This window comes from Rhinatrema bivittatum, chromosome 3 (genome assembly GCF_901001135.1).
Source record: "Rhinatrema bivittatum chromosome 3, aRhiBiv1.1, whole genome shotgun sequence".
Taxonomy (NCBI): domain Eukaryota; kingdom Metazoa; phylum Chordata; class Amphibia; order Gymnophiona; family Rhinatrematidae; genus Rhinatrema; species Rhinatrema bivittatum.
Window position 1 is genome coordinate 253,849,644 of NC_042617.1, and position 23,109 is coordinate 253,872,752.

General features: G+C 48.2%; 1 protein-coding gene across 1 annotated transcript in view; it reads left to right on the plus strand.

Annotated features, from left to right (window-relative positions):
• HNRNPLL (heterogeneous nuclear ribonucleoprotein L like) overlaps nucleotides 1-23,109 on the plus strand; it is a 289,432-nt gene that overhangs the window by 115,720 nt on the left and 150,603 nt on the right. The window contains 3 exon segments of the mRNA XM_029596807.1: nucleotides 15,232-15,266; nucleotides 15,269-15,397; nucleotides 15,400-15,432. Coding sequence (XP_029452667.1) covers nucleotides 15,232-15,266; nucleotides 15,269-15,397; nucleotides 15,400-15,432 — 197 coding nt within the window.

Sequence of the window (23,109 nt, forward strand, 5' to 3'; positions counted from 1 at the left end):
CCTCTCCCCCTACCATTCTGATGATCAGGCTCGATCCAAAGCCAATGAACTCGCACTCTTCTTTCAGGACCAAAATTGCAAACACACTAGCGCTCCTCCCTACTAACCCAACACCACCTGCTCTAACTTCACCACCACATGCTCCCCCAGAGCTACCCTTGATTCCTTCGAGCCCACCACCCCTCTGGAGATAAGCCACCCGTTGGACCACATCCCAACGAAACTTCTGCTCCTTATCCCAGGCACCATCTCCAGATCTCTGGCCGACATCATTAACTGCTCCCTAGCCCAAGGAGTATAACCCGGATGACCTTAAAACAGCATCTATTAACCTCTCTTGAAGAAACCCAACCTGGATACTAATGAGCTCTCCAACTTCCGACCCATATCCAACCTCCCGCTGCTAGCAAAACTCACCGAGAAGGTGGTGAACACACAGCTTTCGGACTACCTGGAGGAACACAAATCCTATACCCCTCCCAGTATGGCTTCCGCAAGTCATCCAGCACCGAAACCCTCCTCATCTCGCTAACAGACCACATCCTCATGGGCCTAGATAAAGGGATTTCATTCCTGCTAGTGCTCTTAGACATCTCCGCAGCGTTTGACACCGCGAACCATAGCATCCTCCTCAATCGTCTCTCAGACATGGTTTATCTGGATATGCCTTCCAATGGTTCAGCTCTTTCCTCAATAATAAGAAGCTCCAAGCTCACTATCAATAATAAAGAATCTCCTAACTTCAAATCTACTCTAGGTGTTCCCCAAGGCTCCTCTCTATCCCCCACCCTCTTCAATATTTACCTACTGCCTCTTTGCCAGCTCCTCACAACCTTAACCTAATTTACTACTTATATGCTGACGACGTTAGATCCTGATCCCCAATAAAAGAATCCCTTCCAAAATGCTCTCCTTCTGGGAGAACTGCCTTAAGTCCATCAACACACTTACTCACCAGCCTGAACCTGGTACTCAATGCAACCAAAACAGAAATCCTTCTCATCTCCTCCGACCATTCTACCAGCCATGATCAGACAACCTCTATTCCTCAGACCACTCAAGTTAGAGATTTAGGAGTCACCATTGATAACCATTTGAACCTAAAAAAAATCAATCAACAATATACGAAGGATTGTTTCTTCAAGCTCCAAGTATGAAAAGACTCAAACCCCTCCTCCATCTCCAGGACTTCAGAACGGTCCTTCAGTCAACAATATTCTCCAAAACCGACTACTGTAACACTCTCCTCTTAGGACTCCCGATCTCTGCCACTAGACCACTACAGATGCCCAGAACTCAGCAGCCAGGATATTAACCAACACCAACCGGAGAGCTCATATCACTCCTATATTTAGAAACCTACACTGGCTACCTATTAAATACATAATTTTGCACAAAGCACTTACCATTATCCACAAATCCATACACAACCAACTACCTTTAGACCTTCAGTTCCCACTCAAATTATACACATCTGCAAGACCCATCAGAGCGGCACACCAAGGAACCCTCCAAATTCCCCCAACTAAATCCTCTCGTTTAACCTCTACGAAAGAACGGGCATTCTCCACAGCTTGTCCACCACCATCTGGAACAACCTGCCAACTGATCTAAGACTGGAACCCTGCCTGATTACCTTCAGAAAAAAACTCAAGACTTGGCTTTTCATCCAAGCCTTCCCTTAAGCCTAACATTGTAACAGTTCTATCATTTAGCCCAATAGACTAAATGACCGACCCAGCCACTGTATACCATATGTTCTCATTCTCCAGTTGTTTCTGTCCTTTATTTCCTGGCTACTCTAGCCCCCAAGTTCTCTCTCCCTGTTATTGTATCTGCGCTTCGGCCTTCCTGTTATATGGTTATGTTCAGTTAACCCCTAAGTTTGATGTAAACCGGCCTGATATGAAGCTTGTCATGAAGTTCGGTATAGAAAAATGTTAAATAAAAATAAAATCCTTAACAGAAATTCTTCCCTCAACTCCTTCCATTCGTGAATTAAATCTGAAATAGACTTTACCTCAGCAATTTGTTCAGAGATTGATGAAAGAGTGCCCCTTTAAGGCAGCCTCTACAGCCTCAGTTCTGCTATAGTTTCACTGGAGAGTACAGGCAGGGTCTGACTTCCCATAGCGGCAGCTATCTTACCTTCTCCCACTGTAGCTTTCTTTATCCTTCTTTGCCCTTTTTATGGCATATTACTTGGAGATTTTTTTTCTAAAATGATCAATTGTCATAAATGCTCAGCTTTAGTAATTTTTCTACCAGCTCTAGCTTCTTTTGGGGTGGATTGCAGAGGATTAGGAGAGGCAACGGAGCTCTGAGAAACATGACTTCTGAGGCTCTTCACATCTCGTAACTTCTTGCCTAATTTATTTTTATATAACTACATAATTTTGATTTTTTTTTTTGGCACACACATTTTTGTTTTGCTTAGCACATAATTCCCAAAGGTATACTCAAGGCCAGCATCTTCAACATGTCCCATGCTAATGTCTGATGACACATTTGGATCCTATTCCACTGCGGATATCAAGGTAACAGTCCTCTCTTGTAGAAGGGAAGCTTTTTGCGTGAGTTGTGTCTAGAAGAATACTGATAAACTCCAATTCAGGGTGATGGGCTCAAGGAGTAGTTGATGACTAAATCTAGTAGTTCCAAAACCCATATGGTCTTGCACATCAATTTTGTGGCACATGCCTGCGATAACCCTGTGACTAGCCAATCAGACAGATAATACATGTGCATCCCAGTTTGCACAGGTGATGCTCAGCTGAGAGGCAGCCCGAGATATTGGAGGTGAAAGTCTCCCACATCATCACCATCATTTTATTTGTGACTGTCTTCCACCAAGAGAGTTGAAAGCGAGATACAGTTAGGTTAAAGGCATATAAAATGGATCAATCATAAGGCAGGTGTCAGTATAATCCAGACAATTCAAATAGTCATCATATTCATAAGACAGGAAACAGTATACTTCATTAGTATTTAAATACAAGGTCTGACAAGTTCATAATAGTATTAGTGGTTAGGTGACTGCATGTAGACTTAACAGTGGTTTGGCATTGAGTGGGACTGAAGGCTGCCTCAAACACCAAGCCTTTACCAATTTTCTGAAGGTCAATGGCAAGCCTGACATGAGAGGGGAGGGAATTCCAGAAGTTGGGCAAAGGTTCTCTTTCTAGTGTTCATGAGACACATGGATCTTGGTGATGGGATCTCAAGGCGGGGCTTGAGACACTGAACTGTAGTTGAACGAGATGGCATATAAGTGGTGAGGGAGCAGCTGAGATATGTTAGAGTTAGGTCTTGAGGGATTTATAGGTCAGTATCGTGAATGTAATGTTGATGGGGGCAAACTTTTCAAGACTGGGGTAATTCGTTCAAATTTGTGTACCCTCATGTGGGCAGTGACATTCTGTATGAGCTATAAGCAGTGGTCTTGGATTTCTGCATACAGAGAGTTACAGTAATCTAGACAAGAGAACAGTAGCCTGGTTAGTTGTGATGAAAGCAGAGTTATTAAGCAGTGGCCAGAGGTGCCAGAGTTGGAGGAGGTGAAAAAGTACAGTTTTGGCTATGGCATGGACCTGGGCTTTGATTGTAAGTGTGAAATATAGTATGATGCCTGGACTCTGGACTGGTGAGCTGTGAGTGTGTACAGTCTCCCCAAGAGTCACTTTTAGGAGTGACTCAGGGTCTTTTTTTATCCCCAGTCCACATCATCTATCTTTTGGGAGTTAAGGCTAAACTTAATTTGTTGTAGCTAGCTAACAATTTTCTCCAAAGATTTGTTTGGTGTGAAACAACTGTTTCCTGGCGTGTAGCCAGATGGACTCAGGACAAATGGGATAGTATCCGCGTGCTAGCAGTTGGAGACGGATCTGACGTCAGCACAGGGGCGTGTATATATCCCCACAGGAAGCGCAGCTGTTCAGTAATTTCCGTCTCCAAAGCAGTTGGAGTGCCTGCACGCTGGTTCAGCGTGCTTTCCAAGACTACTTTCATTTTTGTTTTCTTCTCTTCTAGATTCTACTTTACCTTTCTTCAACACCTTTTTGAGCCCCGCGCTCCTCAGGGGCCGTTCTGGCCGTGCCCCCCAGTTGAGCTTCCCGGGGTGACTGCCGTGGTCCCCCGGAGGTGTAAGTCCTCGGTTCAGCCGAGGCCCTCGCTCCCGGCGTGGACGAGGTAGCGGGTGCAGTGCCTCAACCGCGGCGGTGAAAGGTATCGGCCCTTTCCCCTCGCAGCCGGAGACCGCCTGTGATCCTGCCCGGCAGCGCTGAAGATTTGGTACGGCGTACGTCTCTTCACCCAGGTCTCCGCTATCTAGAGGACCGGCGGCGTGGCAAGCCGTGGAGGACGCCGTTTGTGGCCTTACTCAGGTATTCCGCGCCTGTAATGGGCGGGGCTTTTATTTTTTTTTTTCTCTCCTCCTTGTTCTTGCTTCTTGGCTACCACTGTGAGTATGTGCCGCATATTGCTGCTGTATGCCTCTTGACTGCCCTTAGGTGTATATTGCTATCTGCTTCGTATTGTGCGGCTGTTTTTTCAGCGCCTATTGCTGTCGCATACTCTTGCTATTGGGCGCCTGTTCCTACTCAGCACCTATTGCTGCCGCTTCCTATTGCTATTGTGCGCTTGTTTTGCTCAGCGCCTATTGCTGCCGCTTCCTATTGCTATTGTGCGCTTGTTTTGCTCAGCGCCTATTGCTGCCGCTTCCTATTGCTATTGTGCGCTTGTTTTGCTCAGCGCCTATTGCTGCCGCTTCCTATTGCTATTGTGCGCTTGTTTTGCTCAGCGCCTATTGCTGCCGCTTGCCTTTGCTATTGTGCGCTTGCTCTATTCAGCGCCTATTGCTGCCGCATCCTATTGCTATTGTGCGCCTGTTCTAGCCTGCGCCTATTGCTGCCGCATAGGAAGCGCACGCTTGCTATATTCTGCTCATGGATCAGCTCGCAGCCGCGGCCCGCAGCTGCGCCGCCACTTGCCCTAGACGTTTCAAGCTCTGGGCCTCTGCTCCGCGTGCCACCTCGTGCCACGCGCGGTACTGACCCTGACTCCCTGTGTACCCAATGTGCGGCGGCCGGGGGACCCTCCGGCCAGGACCAGTCTCAGCCGCAGTTTTTTGATAGTTCACCTGCGGCTACCCCGGATTTGGGAGGCTGTCTCGACCGCTCGGGAATCCCGGGGGATCTGGTACCCCGGCGTTTTGAGGCGGCTTCCATTTCCTGGGTGGATCTTTTTCAGGGAATTCATGCCTTTGTCCAGATGCAGACGGCTTCGCGTCCTGCCCCTACGGTCCTTGCTGCGCCTGTTCTTCCGGCGGGTTGCTGCGGTTCCTGCGGGGGCGGCGTCTCCGGCGCATACTGCGGCTGCCGCCATGATGGCAGCCTCTAGGGATCCGGTTCCGGGACCCTCGCAGCCTTCTCGGGAGCGGGACCTCCCGCTATTGGACAGTCCCGATCACTCGGACCTGGAGTTTTCACCGGACGAGTCCGAACTCCCGGACGAAGGGGACCTCCCCCCGGGGATTGCGCCATACCGGACTATGCGGCGCTTTTTCCCTAAGGAGGACCTCTCGGACCTCGTGTCTCAGTGTCTGGCGGAGTTGGAGATCACTGGACCCAGTGCTTCGATTCCTTCTGCGCAGAGCCCCCTGCTGGAAGGTCTTCGTCCTACAGCCCGCCATTTTCCTTTCTTGCAGGCAGCTCAGCAACTCATTGATTTGGAATGGGCAGCACCGGCGGCCTCCTTTCAAGGGGCCGGGCCCTGAAAGGCATGTACCCATTGGCACCGGCTCTCCAGGACCCTCCTGGCATGCCCTCAGGTGGACGCCTTAATTAGCGCTGTGGTCAAGCGCACTACACATTCCTGTGGAAGGGGTTTGGCCCTCAGGGAGCCCAGGACAGGCGGATGGACGCCATTCTGAAGCAAAATTTTGAGGTGGCAGCTCTTTCTTTGAGGATTGCGGCCTGTTTGCACGGTGGTCACTCGTGCCTGCTTGTCTCAGGTCCGGAACAACGCTCCGGCGGCTGACATGGAGCCCGCTCTTTCCTTCCTCACCGATGCCGCATCGGATTTGGTTCGAACCACGGCTAAGGGGATCTCGTCTTCCGTGGCCGCCAGGAGACACCTATGGATCCAGCCATGGTCCGCTGATGCCCCTTCCAAGTCTCGCCTCACCAAATTGCCTTTTCAGGGCTCGTTTCTGTTTGGCAGTGACCTTGATAAGCTTGTCGCTTCCTGGGGTGCCTCTCCTGTGCCTCGCCTACCAGAAGACGGGTCCAGGAGGGGACAGCGCTCCGGTCCCCGGCCCTCCAGGGGGCAGGGGTTCACAGCGATTTGTTCCATATAGAGGGCGCTACCAGACGACCGCGTCCTCCGGCCAGGAATCAGTCCTTTCGGTCCAGGCTGCGCAGACGGGGGGGGAACGGGGCCGGGCGGGGGTCCTGGTCGCATCCCACAATGAGAATTTGCCGTTTCATCTGGGGACGAAGCCATAGGGGGCAGGTTTGACCCTCTTCTACCCCAGATGGGTCGATGATCACGTCGGACCAGTGGGTCCTCGCAGTTATCCGAGAGGGGTATTATCTGGACTTTCATCATCTTCCTCCGGACAAGTTTGTGGAGTCTTCATGTTCCCCGCTCAAGAAGGGCGACCACATTGGCGGCCACCCTGACGAGGCTCCTGACCTTGAACGCCATCCTCCCAGTGCCTGCCTGGGAAGTGAATTCTGGACACTATTCCATTTATTTCATAGTACCCAAGAAAGGGGGCACTTTTCGGCCTGTGCTGGACCTCAAATCCCTCAATCGGTACTTACGGGTGCCGAGGTTTCGCATGGAAACTCTGCGCTCCGTCAAAGCCGCAGTCCAGCCCGGAGAGTTCCTCACGGCATTAGACCTGTCCGAAGCCTATCTTCATATTCCGATACATCCGGATCATCAGCGCTTCCTCCGCTTCAAGGTTCTGGACCGCCACTTCCAGTTTCGAGCTCTCCCCTTCGGGTTGGCCACCTCCCGAGGACATTCACCAAGGTGATCGTGGTTGTGGCGGCGGCACTCAGGCGGGACGGGATCTTGGTCCATCCCTACCTAGACGACTGGTTGATCAGGGCGAAGTCCCGAGCGGAGAGCCTGCGGACAACCGACAGGGTGATCGCCCTTCTGGAAAGCTTGGGCTGGGTCATCAACCTCAGCAAGAGCTGCCTACAGCCTTCCCAGTCCATAGAATATCTGGGGGTAAGGTTCGACACTCGGGCGGACACGGTCAGTCTTACGTCCAAGAGACAGTTGAAACTTCGGCAGCGTATCCAGTATCTGTTGGGAACCAGTCGGCCGTTAGCTTGGGATTATCTGCAAGTTCTGGGTCTCATGGCCTCCACTCTGGACGTGGTGCCTTGGGCACGAGCCCATATGAGACCACTACAGCATTCCCTGCTCTCTCGCTGGAGCCCCCATCACCGAGCCTATTCCACGCGCCTCCCTCTGCCGGTCCATGTTCGGACCCAGCTGCGGTGGTGGTTGCGGTCCGACCACCTGAGCAGGGGGTCGCGGATGTCCTCGCCCACGTGGATCTTGCTCACCACGGATGCCAGCCTCAGCGGCTGGGGAGCACATTGCGAAGAACTCACTGCGCAAGGGCGTTGGAACAGGGAGGAGTCCACATGGAACATCAATCGCCTGGAAGCCCGGGCAGTCAGACTGGCCTGCCTTCGTTTCGCTCCGCGGCTGCGGCACAGAGCTGTCAGGGTGATGTCCGACAACGCCACCACGGTGGCCTACATCAACCGTCAGGGCGGAACCAGAAGCCGACAGGTATCTCTGGAAATCGCCCCACTCATGGTTTGGGCAGAGGCGAATCTGCGGGACATCTCCGCCGTCCACATTGCCGGGAAGGACAATACCACAGCAGACTTCCTCAGCAGGGGACGCCTGAATCCAGGCGAGTGGCAGCTGTCCCCCACAGCTTTCCGGATGATTGTCGATCACTGGGGGATCCCGGCCATGGATTTACTGGCAGACAAGTCCAATGCTCAGGTACCCAGATACTTCAGCCGCAGGCGCGACCCATGCTCGCACGGCATCGATGTTCTGGTCCAGCCGTGGCCTCCGGGGACTCTTCTATATGCCTTTCCCCCGTGGCCTCTACTGGGTGCCCTCATCCACAGGATTCGGTCACACCAGGGCCTAGTTCTTCTGGTGGCCCCGGACTGGCCGAGAAGACCCTGGTACGCGGACCTCAGACGCCTGCTGGCAGGGGAGCCCCTTCCCCTGCCTCCTCTCCGGGACCTTCTACGTCAAGGTCCCATTCTGCACGAGGATCCGGCTCAGTTCTCTCTTACGGTCTGGCTATTGAGAGGGCTCGACTGAAGAAAAAGGGTTACTCGGGGCCTGTGATTATACACTCCTCCGGGCTCGCAAGTTTTCCACTTCCCTCACCTACGTACGGATCTGGAGAATCTTTGAAGCATGGTGCGACTCTCATGGCACCAGTCCACATGCCGCCACTATTCCTATTGTGTTGGATTTCTTGCAGGATGGGCTTCAGAAGGGTCTCTCCCTCAGCTCCATCAAGGTTCAGGTAGCGGCACTATCGTGCTATGGACCCAGGAGAGGTGGCAAGACTATCGCCAAGCACCCTGATGTTTCTCGTTTCCTGCAAGGCGTCAAGCATATTCGTCCGCCACTAAAGTGGCCTATACCCTTCTGGAACCTTAATCTGGTTCTGGATTTCCTTGCGGGATCCACCTTCCGACCCCTTCGGGGCTTGTCTCTACGGTCTCTAACCCTGAAGTTGGTATTCCTGCTGGCCGTATGCTCCGCACGCCGCGTCTCTGAACTACAGCGCTGTCCTGCCGTGACCCCTTTCTACGTATCACTTCGGAGTCTATCCATCTTCGGACGGTTCCCTCCTTTCTCCCTAAAGTGGTTTCACAGTTTCATCTTAACCAAACCATATCCTTGCCTACCACGGTAGGTTTGAAGAAATCTGAAGAAGGCCGTTTATTACGCCATCTCGACATCGGCAGATTGCTGCCCAGGTATCTGACAATGACTCAAGACCTGCGGAAGACAGACCATCTGTTCGTCCTACACAGCGGGAAGAAGCAAGGTGAAGCGGCCTCTCGGCCCACCATTGCCCGCTGGATTAAAGACGTGGTCAGAGCCGCCTACGTGGCGGCTGGGAAGGCTCCGCCTCTACAGGTTAAGGCTCATTCTACCAGAGCCCAAGCGGCGTCTTGGGCTGAATCCCGGATGCTGTCACCGGCGGACATCTGTAAAGCGGCGACATGGTCCTCCCTCCATACCTTTTCTCGGTTCTACCGTCTGGATGTCCAGGCCAGGGAGGACTCGGCCTTTGCGAGGGCGGTACTGCATGGTCCTCAGGCAGCCTCCCGCCCAGGCGGGGTGTAAAGCTTTGGTACATCCCATTTGTCCTGAGTCCATCTGGCTACACGCCAGGAAATGTTCAGATTACTTACCTGGTAATCTTGTTTTCCTTAGTGTAGACAGATGGACTCAGCATCCCGCCCAGCTGCCTGTGTCCATGGGTTTCACTGATTCCGGGTACGCCTTTGACTTTTGTGTTCCTAAGAGCGTACACTCTGCCTATATCCACGCCTTCCGGTTGGGAAGGCTGGCGGTCTCCGGCCACTGTCAATCGGTCAGGGGAGGCCTGTTTTCACTTTTTTCTTTACTTTTCATTGAGCGTCAGTACACACATCCATAACAGCTTTTGCAAGGAAGATTACTGAACAGCTGCGCTTCCTGTGGGGATATATACACGCCCCTGTGCTGACGTCAGATCCGTCTCCAACTGCTAGCACGCGGATACTATCCCATTTGTCCTGAGTCCATCTGTCTACACTAAGGAAACAAGATTACCAGGTAAGTAATCTGAACAATTCTGATCTAGGCTGATTGAAACTAAAAGTTGAATGTCATCTGTGTACGAGTAGTGAGTCATGCTGCAGTTCCTGATTAGTTCTCACAAGTGTGTTAATTAAGCCAAAAGAGGATACAGCGTTGACATATTCTGCAGGAAAGCAAGTGGGGTTTGGGGAAGCTATGCTCATGGAGTCAATTTGGTATGGTCTGGGAGAAAGGACATGATCTAGGCGAGTGTAGGACCAGTCAAGCCTGTGTCTTAGGTGAAATTGTGGTAGACTGTCAAATGCTGCTGAGAGGTCTGGTAGGATGAGCAGGGTTGTCTTTCCCTGGTTGACATTGTCTGAGTTTGTCTACCAGGCTAAGTAGCGTGATTTCTCTCTTGTAGTGTGATCTGAAGCCTGATTGGAAGGGGTCAAGTGCATTTATCTTGTGCAGGTGATTGGTTAATTGCAATAGCAAAGCTTTTCTATGATTTTACTGAGGAAGGGAAAGTTTGAGTTTGGGTGGTGGTAGTTTAGATCATTTAGATCCAGGTTGGCCTTCACTATAGGTCTCTCAAGTGCCCTTTTTAGACCAACTGTAGGTAGGTTGCTAGCGAGGCATTGGATATGGCCTGGGTGCAGTGGAGCAGGCCGTGTTTAGCTTGTTTAATGAGCCAGGAAGGGGCAGAGATCACCCAGGGATGTGGTTGGCTGAGAATAGTGAGCAGTGTGTTGTCTTCTGTTAAGAGTGGATGGAGACATTTCCTGAAGAAAAATCTGTTGTGAGTTTAAGCATCCTTGAGATCAGGTGAGCATAGCCAGTCATCTTTTTTTTTTAAGAAAGTTTCCCTAGGTACACTGATTCTCTATCTTGAGTGTTTCTCTTTTTTTGAAACTTGTTCAAGGCCCTTAGGTATAGCATGGGTCAGAGGACACCAGTTTTCTTTGGTATCAGGAAGTGCTTGGAATAGAGTCTCCCACCCTCTTTCCTATGATGGAACAGCCTCAACTGAATTTTACTCCTGGGGAATTCTGCGCACAAAAATTTAAAATTCTGCAAACTTTATATGGTCAAAAAAACAATTTACTTGACAGTATTTAAATAATTACATTTTAAATTACCATAATACAGAAAAAAGTTATTACTTAGATGCAGAATTTTAAATATTTTGAGCAGAATTTCCCTAGCAATTCACTGTAAGAGTGTCCCTTCCACTCACTCTCCCTACTCCCTGTCCACTTTGCCCTCTCAGGCTCCAACTCCTCCACCTGCCAGTATCTCTCCCCTCCACCTCTAGACTCAATCCCTTCCACTCTATCGCCAGCCCCAGAGTTTGACCCTGTTCTTAGTACTGCCCTCACACAGGCTCCCTCTGTCCCTCCCTCTCTCACACAACATGCTCCCTCTCTCTAGTACACATACCCTCATACAGGCTCCCTCACTCTCTTGCACACACACATCCCCTCATACAGGGTCCCTCTCTTTTGCATACACACACAAAACTCCCTTTCTCTCACACGTACATCCTCACAAGGCTACCTATGTGTCTCTCTCATGCACCCCTTCACACAGGCTAGCCACCCTCACATACACACTATCCCTTTTTCATACACACAAGCTCCCAGTCTCTCACACACATACACATACTTCACAATCTCCTCATATAGTCTCCCTCTCTGGCACCTGCACTCAAGCATTCCCCCTCCCCCCATAACTCCCATGCTCTCTCTCACCTTCCTGCTCATTCTTCCTTCTCACACACATAGTCACTCTCACCGGGGCCTTCATTTTTGCCGCAAACGGCACGCCGGGGCCTTCATCTTCATGCTCTCCGTTCACGGCATGCCGGGGTCTCCTCTGCAATTTTCTGTGGGGTGGGGGGATTCTGCGCAAATTCTGCACTCCGCAGTAGCACAGAATTCCCCCAGGTCTAGAATTTGTATCTTAGGGGAAAGCTCTTTTGAAGCAATCCATGATGCAGTGAGGGACTATCAACTAGGGCCTGGGAGGGGGGTGATTTGGCAGAAGACCTAATAGATGTAATTTGCATTAACATGATGCTGAGGATTCACACAGCCAAAGTTATACTAGGCCAATGGTTTATGTAAAACCTCAGCCTGTCTGATGGGAAGGTCCTCCAGGACTGGTATGGGAATGCAGGCTGTGAATCCAGTCAAAATTACATCCCATGGGTTGACTGGGATTTTGGTGTAGCTTAGGGGCTTACTGTGTATGGATCCAAGGGCCGGCTTGGTTGGAAAAAAATGCCTCCTTGCCCTCTCCTTGGCTACCTCCTGGAAGAGGAGGGCAAGACACGAGTAGCTGTGGTGAGCTGCTGACGCATAGTACAGTCTGTGCTACTGCTTCCTTAACCCTATCTCTGAAGAAATTCTGTCTTTGTACAACACATCTGTGAGTCTTTTCTGGACTTCAACTCAGAAATCTGAAGCTTACGGCCAGGCAAGTCTACGGGTACCGATCTCCCAAGCAGGGACTTTGAAAATATCAAAGGTTCTGCGAACCATATGTTTTCTGCACTTCACTCCCTTTTCCTTCAGTGACTGGAGGGGATTGAGCTGCATTTGAGGAAGCTGCTCAGCCACCTCTGCATCTGCTTCGATAGTTCCACAGTTCTGGCCCATGAAGAGCTGGTAGGAGACTATGTGGGCATGTAACATAACCTTTTGAAATGTTTCTCCCAAGAGTATCCAGGGTTCTAAACTTCTTCCCCGGGGGGACAGAGGAGTGAGTCCTAGACCTCTTGGCCTTCTTGAGAGCAGATTTGAACACCATAGATTGTTGTGCTTGCTGGCTCTTTTCGTTTTCCAGAGCCTTCTGGATGAATTATATTGCATCTACTACCTTGTTTGCAGGAGCCACAGAGAGGAGGTTCTTCCACATTCTCATTTGTATGTACTGAATGATTTCGTGTTCAGGGACTCCCACAACCTCCTTTGGAGGTTCCATGAACTTGAAGATGTCCAGCATCTTCTTTCTGGTCTCATTCCATCAGCAAAGTAAAGGAAATGGCCTCTGCCATTTTTCTAATGTAACCAGTGAAGGTAGAGGTCCTCAGGAAGTCACATCTTCTCTGGGGAAGAAGGGTCGGAGGGATTTGTTAATTCCTCTTGTCAGAGGCATCACTGGATCTGAAGTCATACACCAAAGAAATTTCAGTGTCTGACCATGACTGGTAAGCCAGTGGTGAAAACCCAGTGTGTGCCCGTCTGGCAAGCAAGTCTTCTTGGGCCTAGAGGATCTCTGGTGTCTTGGAAGTTTCTTCTCCAGTGGACTGGAAATCACCATTGGGCTGGCTACCATAAACAGATTTCCCTCTGAGAACCAGCAATGCTTCCAGGTAGCTGGAGTGACTCAAGCAGTAGCTTGGCTTTGACTTGTGCCAGTCTCTGTCGGAGTACCAAAGCCTCTCAGTGCCTTGTCCAAGGCCTGCTGCATCTTTTTGTCCAGCTTCTTCTCAAAGATGGCTGATGCCAACAATGAATAGAAGGCGAGAGAGATGGCCACATCTTCCTGGTATCCAATAGGTGTATCGGTGGCTGACCTGGAGACTGGGCTTTCGGTGAGGATGAGCTCTCCACTCCACAAGATCTCTTTTGGGGGTTGTTGGCCACCACGAACATCCCTGTTCCCAGCATCATGCAGCAATGGAGACCGATGCTAGTACTTTGCTTTCACCCACTGCCCGGTGTCAACTCCTTGATGACAGTGTCTTCTAAGAAGTGGAAGCCAATGCCATCTTTGAACGGGAAGAGACAGGTTATAGTTTGTGTCGGATCCCTGCTGATGCTGACGTCAAGGGACTGCAGTGCCCCTCAATACTGACACATCACCAGTGTCTGGTGCGGCTCCTGGATCAATCAATTTCAATGCCTTTGCTGAGGATCAGTGTGCCCAAAATGCTTCTCCATTCAGGTCCAGCCAGGACCATCCTTTTGAAGTCATGGTCATTCACAGGCAATGCTTTTGGATGTCATGTGATGCCCCCAGGCATAGGATACATTTTCTCATGGGGGATACATGATAGATATAACTCGGATCATTGAGGGCACCGTAAGAAGTCGCTAGTCTACTGTCTGTGGTTGGATGGAAAACAAGGGACGTGAAATCGAACTCTATGGCCGTGAGGACGATTGATTGCACTGACCAGGCATGGAAAATGGAACATAAACTTAGAAAAATGACCAAAAAACCTACCTAGGAAACTACAATGGAGATAAAACAAGACCACTGGACACTGCGATGAATGATCTAGTGTTTGTTTTTTTATTAATTCATTTATTTATCTTTAAATCCTGAGCGAGAACCCAGAGAGCAAGAGGTGAGGAAATGTGACTGGACTCGGTGGAAAAGTAGACTGAAGGGCTTTGTGTGGACATGTGGTGTGTATTGATCTGTTATTTTCATCTCGCTCAGTGAAGCACAATCAAAGTTCTAGGTGGTGACCATTGGATAATGTCACCACATGTAAATCTTCCATCCTGTTTGCCCTTGAAATATACTTTTTCTCTCTACTCTTATCTTACTGTGGGACCTAATCTGTAGTACTCATATTTTGTCACTCTAGCTTGCTAATTGCTATTAGCTAAAGTCAGCAAAATATGCAGACAGAATTGCAGCTTATTTATGCAGGTTTGTCAGCTAAGAAACATTTTTAAATAATTTACAAAATGTGGTACATGTATTGGACTCAAGGTAAATAGTTAGGAAAACTGGTCAGATATGCTTGCCAAACATTCACAGGCAAAATGTATGTACATTTTTCCACTTAATTTGAAGATAATTTAAAATTATTTTGATAAACATGTACTCTGAACGTCTTTATTTAAAACTTGCTACAGAACAGAGGTTTCAAACCTGTCCTGGTGACCCCACAGCCAGGCATGTTTTTAGGATATCCATAATGAATATGTATATTCTGGATCTCCACTTGTGCAGATTTTTCATACATGTTCATTGTGGGTATCTTGAAAACATGACTGGCTGTGGGAACATCAGGACAGGTTGGGCAACCCTGCTGTAATATGCATTAGATTTCTCAGGTCCTTCCCACCTCATGCTAAATTTTTCTATCACAAGGGAAAGAGGACTTATAAAAACTGACAGGTTTTAAAGCTTAAGATAACGTAATTTAGATTTGTTTAGTAGCTGTTCATTTTTTACATTGATAATTTGAATTAGCGATATTGTGTGGGATCTGAATGTCAAAATGAATACTTATTGTCTTGAAAGGAATTAGGTAAAAGTGAATGATGATTTTACTCTGAAAGAAATGTTCTGAGATAATCTTTAATCATAAGGAAAATACTGAAAATTGTTTGTTGGTCCCTTGAGCAGCTATGTGATGATGATGCCATTCAAGCGCCAGGCTTTTAGGAATTTGAAAATACCGATTTTGCCAAGAAGTGTGTTACATGTGCGACAGAGGAGCCTGTGTACATAGCAGGCCAGCAAGCCTTCTTCAACTACTCTACAAGCAAACGGATTACTCGACCCGCCAATACTGGGACCCCTCAGGTGGCAATAAAGTGCTGCTCTGTCCATTCAGAATCCTCTCATCCAATCACAGTGGTACGTCCTACCCTTTGTATGTAATCATGCTCACCATGTAGATGATTAAAAAAAACCCAAAACAAAACAAATTTTCAGATTTTATTAAAGTTGTTTTTATGGAGGGGTCACCTAGCAATGAAAATAGAAAATCCCCAGCATGTTCCTTTCTTCTGATTCATTCTCGAGTCAAATAGCAGCTCACATTTTATGAAAAATCAGTTTGATGCCACAGGGCCAACTCTATTTAATACATTAACTCCAGGGTAGTTATAATAAAATTGCTGGCTGGCAGTAGTCAAGATGGCTGAAGTGCAGAATGGAAAATGTTGGGAGTTTATAAAATGTGGGTATGCTTTTTAAATTGAAAACCCCCACACAATAGTCCTATTTTGTGTAGGAGATCTTACTCCAGCCTGTCTGTTACTAAAACTGAATAGTTAATTAGACAAATAGCTTTTTTCCTATTCTTTGGCTATGGGAAGAAAGCCTTATTTGAATAAGTTCCTAAGATCCATAAACTATAAGGAGATGATGATTAAAGCAAGGTTCTGCAAGAAACAGTTTAATTAAATGTTCACAGTTTTTACAGTGCCGGGACTGGAGGGACATGTAGGTGGGTGTGAGCATGGTAACATCACATTTCCCATGGGGACTGCAGCAGAAGCAGCAGCAATAACAGAAAATCAGCACATAGCCTGCTAAACAGGTGCATGCTGCACAGGCCAGGCAATATCCCGCCCCCTGCACAGGTTTCCTTTGTAACAGAAAGCCCTTGCTGGAGGAGATGGATGGGACCACTGCAGGATCTGTGAGTTAGTCCTGTGGGAATTCTGCACTACTGTGAAGCGCAGAATTCCCCTTACTGCATAGTTGTGCAGAATCTGTGCAGAATTTGGCAGGCCCCAGCATGCTGTGAGCAGGCTGGCTGCCTTTCGTGGCACACTTGGGCCTGGGTCCTTCAGCATGAGGGCTGGCCCTCATGGCATACCCGTGCCTGCTCCTTAAGAACATAAGAAAATGCCATACTGGGTCAGACCAAGGGTCCATCAAGCCCAGCATCCTGTTTCCAACAGTGGCCAATCCAGGCCATAAGAACCTGGCAAGTACCCAAAAACTAAGTCTATTTCCATGTAACCATTGCTAATGGCAGTGGCTATTCTCTAAGTGAACTTAATAGCAGGTAATGGACTTCTCCTCCAGGAACTTATCCAATCCTTTTTTAAACACAGCTACTAACTGCACGAACCACATTCTCTGGCAACAAATTCCAGAGTTTAATTGTGCGTGAGTAAAAAGAACTTTCTCGATTAGTTTTAAATGTGCCCCATGCTAACTTCATGGGCTGGTTCCTCTCGTGGCACACTGGGCGTGCTCCTTCACCACAAGCGGACTGGCCTTCTCGCGCGGCATGTCTGGCCCTGCTCAGTCTTCACCATGAGTGGGATGGCCGCTTGTGGCACGCCTGGGCTTGCTTCATTTTGCCATGAGCAAAGAAGGAGCATGTACCGGTGTGCTGCAAGCAGGACTGTCTCGCTCGGGCAAACAAGGAGCAGGCCCCAGCATGCTGCAAGCGGAGGCCATCCTCTTGCGGTTGAAGATGGAGCATGCCTCGGTGAGTGCATGTGTGTACCTGAGACTGCGAGCTTGGGGGTGAGGGGGTGTGAGTATAGGTGCCGAGAGAAGAGCCTGTGTGAGGAGATTGTGAAGGAGTGTATATGGATGAGAGATTGGGAGCCTGTGTGAGTGAAAAAAAGGGATTGTATGTATGTGAAGGGTGCTTGTTTATGAGAGAGGAGGAGCCTGTGTTGAGGGTTGTCTGTTTATGAGAGGGGGGGGGGGAGAGCCTGTGTGTGAATGTCTGTATAAGCACTAGAGAGAGGGAGTCTGTGTGTATGTATGAGCAAGGCAGGAGGAAGCACTAGGCGAGCTAGGCCTGGGTCTAGGACACTGACCATTAGGGTGCACATCATGTAGGGCTGTGAGCGGCGGCAGCAAAGAGGAGTCTAGATTTGGTGGGCCATGCGCTGGTTGCAGCCTACAAATCCAAGAGGCAGGAGTCAGGGCTGCACCTGGGGGGGGGGGGGGGGCAAGGCAGAAGGTACCTAGGGCACTCAATCCCCTTGCACTGGCCCTGTGTATGAGAGAGGGACAGAGGGAGCCTGTGTGATGGGCAGTATTGCGAGAGGGGCCAAACATAGAGGGGGAGGACAGAGAGAGTGGCAGGTGGAGGGGGCAAAGTGAAAGGAGATTAGCCAGGGGAGTAGGGAGAGAAGGTGGAAGAGACACTCTTACAGTGAACTTCTAGGGAAATTCTGCTCAAAATATTTAAAACACCAACACTCTGGAAGTTGGGCCATAAACACTTTAGCTTCCTGAGCCGAAGTAATCGATTTTGGAGCTCCATCAAGGAAATCTCTCAGCAGGTTTGACTGGTAGTATGTGAGTAGGGGATGTCTGGGATGGGGGTAATGTTGAAAAGATGGGCAAAGGTGGGAGTGAGAGAGATGTTATGCTATTGGGCAGGGTGGTTGGTAGGGGAGAGATAGAGTGCTTCTGAGCAAGGGTTGGGGGAAAAAGTGGGGATGCTGTACCAAAGCCACTGCTGGTGTTTGTGTATAGGGCAGAGATGAGCAAATAGTGAGTGTGGGCAGGGGGAGGGGGGAATGAACAACCCTGAAGGGGACATATTAGCTAGCTGCTCAAGGAAGAAAAAATGTCTGTATTGTCCAATCTCAGCAGTAGAAGCACTGCAGGGCTTAGGTGGGAGGGAGCAATAGTGATGGTATCATAAGCATGCCATGGCCCTAGCTATGCATTCTTCACTGGGCCCTGGGAAAATTCCGCTTCCCCTATGGTTGTTCAGGAAAGGAGCTGCTTCCACCGTGGCAGGCTCGGATATGGGAAAAGCTGTTGTAGTATTCCCCACTCCAGGAAGAGCTGCCACTCTCAGATTCTCAAACCCAGGAGGAGTTGCTGCTGCTGCTGCTAATGCTCCCATCCCAGGAAGGAAGAGAAATTGTTAGCTGCCGTAGGGGAAGGAAATGGGTAGAGAGGCCAGAGAGATAAGGTGGGGAGAGAAGCTAGGAGAAAGAATAAGGTAAGACTGTTAAAATATAGAGGAAAAAAAGATTAATTAGTGAAAATGGGGAAGTAAAAATACATGTTGGGTGGAGTGGAATTTTTCTTATCTCCTAAAAAATGTTTGCTGGCCACCTCATTTTTTCAAAAATGTTCCATTCTTTTAATTTGTATGTGGTGCATGGTCTATCTGCGTCTGTGTTCATGTGTCTGAGTTGGTGTGGTCTGTGTGTGTGGTGTGTTCTGTGTCTGGTGGGGTGCGCTTGTGTCAGTGTTTAGGTGTGGGTATCTATATCTAGGGTCTCTGTGTCTCTTTGCTTTTCGTCTGTGTTGATTGTGTATGGCTGTCTGGGTTTAAGGTATCTGTCTGTTTACTCCCTTCAGCAACTTGAAGAGAAACAAAATGGAGGGTTTTGAGCCACTGGTTAGAAGCATAGTTCCCTGGTTGGCTTGGCAACTGGTTCAAGAGCTGCTGCTTGATTAGCAAAAGTATTTGACACCAATTCAGGAATCCAGGCTACCCTTTGTGTTTGTGTGTGTGTAAATATGTATCTACATATTATATATGATGTAATCCAACTGCATGAAGGGAAGTAGGGCCGTGGCTCAAAAGGTTTGCTTATCTCTGGTAATTCTAAATATCTGACCCAAGTGATGAAAAGTATGGTTCTGGCATAGAGTTTTTATAGGGTTTGTTCCCTCTACATTCACTGATTTATTTTATTTATTTATTAAAGGCTTTTATATACCGACTTTCTTGATACAAATCAAATCAACTCAGTTTACATCGAACAAGCAGTAACTATAACCAACCAATAACAAGAGACAATTTGAAGGAGTATAAAGTTACATTATAACAAGGTTATAACACTGATAAATTATAACACTGATAAATCCACACGACTGTTCTGAGATAATGCCACAAAGTTTTATTGCAAGTGAAATCACAGGGAGAAGGCCACTTTGAGCAGGCTCTTAGTAGTGTTCTGAATCTTGTGTGTATGTCAGTTCAATCCTTTATAAATAAATTCTATACTCCTGACTGCATTCTTTTTTTGGGACCCCGTAAATAAGTGGTCCGGACAAGGAGTATTCAATATTCCTTATATTTGGCGTCACTTGCAGGATGTCCTTGTTCAAAAGAAAGAACAAAAAGAAGGGCAGAAAAGAATCTGAAGGGGAGGAGGTGAAAGCCCTAGCAGAAATTCCCAGCTGGGAAGATGTTAACCTACTCACTACTGGCCAATGAGTGGGAGTGTAATATGGGGTTATGTGAAAATTGTGATAGGAAACTGGGCATAGAACCCCACGAGATGGTGGATATTTTTCAACGAGTTCCTATAGTTGCAGAGAAAGAATGGCATGCATTGCCCGGCGTGAATGGATACTTCTTACTGGGTATAGGAAAGCTCACTTAAGGGTTAATGAGTTGCAGTAGCAACTAGCAGCAGCTCAAGAAGAATTAGAGAGGTTAAAGCAGCATAGAGTGGTGTTCCGATGTCGGTTGTAGCTTTGTAAAGATAAAGTGGACATATATCAAGTGGTGACAGAGAGAGCAGCCGTACGGGCGATACAAATACAGCGTGGTGCAGTGAGCCGGGCTAGGCAGGAAGTGAAAGGAAATTAGTGTAGCATAACATGTAATTAAGCAATATAAAATGTATATATCTTGTTTATGTTGGGACCTGATATGAAGATTGTATGTCTATTACATTGCTTTGTGATATGATGATTGTGTGTATGTCAGTTCAATCCTTTATAAATAAATTCTATACATCCTGACTGCATTCTTTTTTTGGGACCCCGTAAATAAGTGGTTCCGGACAAGGAGTATTCAATATTCCTTACACCATTCAATCAACAAAACTTACCCTGTTTCCCCGAAAATAAGACAGTGTCTTATATTAATTTATGCTACCAAAGATGCACTAGGCCTTATTTTCAGGGGATGTCTAATAGAGCTGCTGGCTGCCCCTGCGTCAGCCATGTCCCACCAGTGTGCTGTCAGAGAGAGGTAAGAGTGTGCAGCATTCATGGTAGTCAGCTTGGGCTGACTCTGCTGTTTTTGAACCTCTGCACAGTGCTTGGAAGGGGTCCCCCGACTGGTACTGCCACCATCCCCAGATGTCAGTAATCTTGCTGCCACTGTCACTGCTGCCACATGGCTATTGGGGAGGCGCCGATTGCTGCTACTGACACTGAAGCCCATTCTGCTGCCTCCTCTGTGCAGGCCCCGTGGGCTTCCACTTTCTCCATGCTGATCTCGTACATTGTGAGATCCGCATAGAGAAAGTGCTATTCTTGCACATTCCCAAAGATTACATGTGCCAATCACTAAAAAGTAATTTATTTATTTTTTTACCTTTGCTGGCTGATGTTAGTTTTCTAATCGGTTGGTCACAGGCTTTTTTTTTTTTTTTCCACCTTCCCTTTCTTATTTTTTTTGCCAATTCCTTTTATATTGTCCTTTTTTCTTCCGTATTTCTTTTCTCTCCATCTTCTTCCCTCAAACACAGTCAGGTTCTCATTCTCACATGCATTTCTCTTTCTCTCACACACACACAGGCTCTCACTGTCACATGCTGTTTCTCATACAATCATTCATACACAGTCTCTCACTGGCACATGCTGTCTGACTCTCACACACACAGGCTGTCTCTCACTCCCACATGCTGTCTTGCTCAAGCATAGGCTCTCACCGTCACATGCTGTCTCTCTCACACACACAGAGGCTCTCACATGCTGCCTCTGCAAACATTCAGATCCTCACTCCCACACACAATCTCTCAACTCATCTCATACACGCACGCACACACCCTCTACAGACCCTCAGCCCCTCTCTCACCTCTGGGCCTCCTCTTCACGGGTTGCCGCAGGATGGGCTCTGCAGCGGCCCTGAACTTCTCGGGCCGTGGCAGCCCTGCTACCGGGCCTCTTCCTCGGCCCTGCTACCGGGCCTCTTCCTCTTCTTGGGCCGCTGCGACTTGGGATTCACAGCAGCCCACGGCGGCTCCTCTTCTGCACGCGCTGATGCTCTTCCTTCTTCCTTCTTCCTTCTTCCTGCCCACTCTTCCTCTTCTTGGGCCGCTGCAACTTGGGATTCGTAGCAGCCCGCAGCGGCTCCTCTTCTGCACGTGCTGATGCACTTCCTTCTTCCTGCCCATGCGGCTCCGGCAACGTTTACTTCCAGGGCCGCACAGGCAGGAAGGAGGAAGAGCATCAGTGCGTTTGAATGCGATCTTTTTCTTCGGGCAAGGAGGCTCAGCGGCCGCATGAGCCTCCTTGCGCCCGGGGGCATTGGCTCCCCTCGGGATACCACTGCTCGCGTCTGCCCCTAATACCTTGGAAACTTTATTAAAAAAAAAAAAAAATTGACGTCACAGGATTGCCCGGCCCACCGGGGGAAGCCCGATCCCCCGATAGGTCAATCCGCCCTGTTTACAAGGGATGGCTTACTTTCGGGGGAGGTCTTATATTTAGGAATTCGGCAAAATCTCTACTAGGTCTTATTTTTGGGGGATGTCTTATTTTCGGGGAAACACGGTATGTATGTTTGTAGAAAAAGAAGGTGCAGTCAAGTTTAGATTCTACTATATAGCTAAAAGCTGCTCCAAGCCTTAAGTTTTGGTTATAGCTGCAAGCATGCAATAAATCTTTTGACACAGGACATTTTTTCTGATAAGAACTCATAAGTTATGCTAACCTTGAAAGGCTTCCTGTAAGCCGTTTCCCATAGACATCCTGTCTGGCTTCAGGAAGATAGGTTTATGAAAACTGTCTCACTGCCAGTGATTCATAAGGCCTCTTTTACTTTGCTAGGCTGTACTGAATTGTAGTAAAATGTATAATATTATTATTATTTATTTGTTTACCAGATTGACTGTATATAATCTTGGCAGTTCACATAAAATCAACATCATACCTAAACTAAAATTAAAATAAAATATTGCTTAATATACAAAATTAAAATAAGTCGCTATTACAATATTTGGCTGCTATCCTTTATCTGTCTGCAGGAAAGCGATGCCAAATAGCCATGTTTTTAGAGCCTTATTGAGAACCAAATAAGGTCCCTTAAACTTCTAATCCTCTCCATGAACATTTTCCATGTTTCTTAGCGGCCCTGGCATTGACCAAGAGATACAGAGGCCCTTTATTTCTTAATATAGCAGTTGTAGTGGTGGTTTTTAAATCTGTAACTAATCCTAGCAGAATTAAGGTCCTTTTTTCTGTTTAAATTTTCATTTTTATTTTTTTTTGGCCCAGTAGTTCCTCTATTTTTTTCTTCCTCCTCCATCCAGCTCAGTTGGAACTTGTGCTGGGAGCCTTCATTTGCACCTACCTGGAAATTTCTCCTCCCTGCCTCCCAAACTGTTTTAATAGACTCTTCCATTGTTCCTAGTCTGGTCATTGCAGCAGTGGTCCTGAGTCTGAGAGCCATGCTCCAAGGTACTCTCTAGAACCCTGATAATGGGCTCTAAATTAAACCATAAGGTATTGTCCATAATGATGACTACACCATCCCTCCTCACCCTTCCTTTTCCACTGGATCTGTTGTGACTACTGCCTCCACAGCATCCCCAG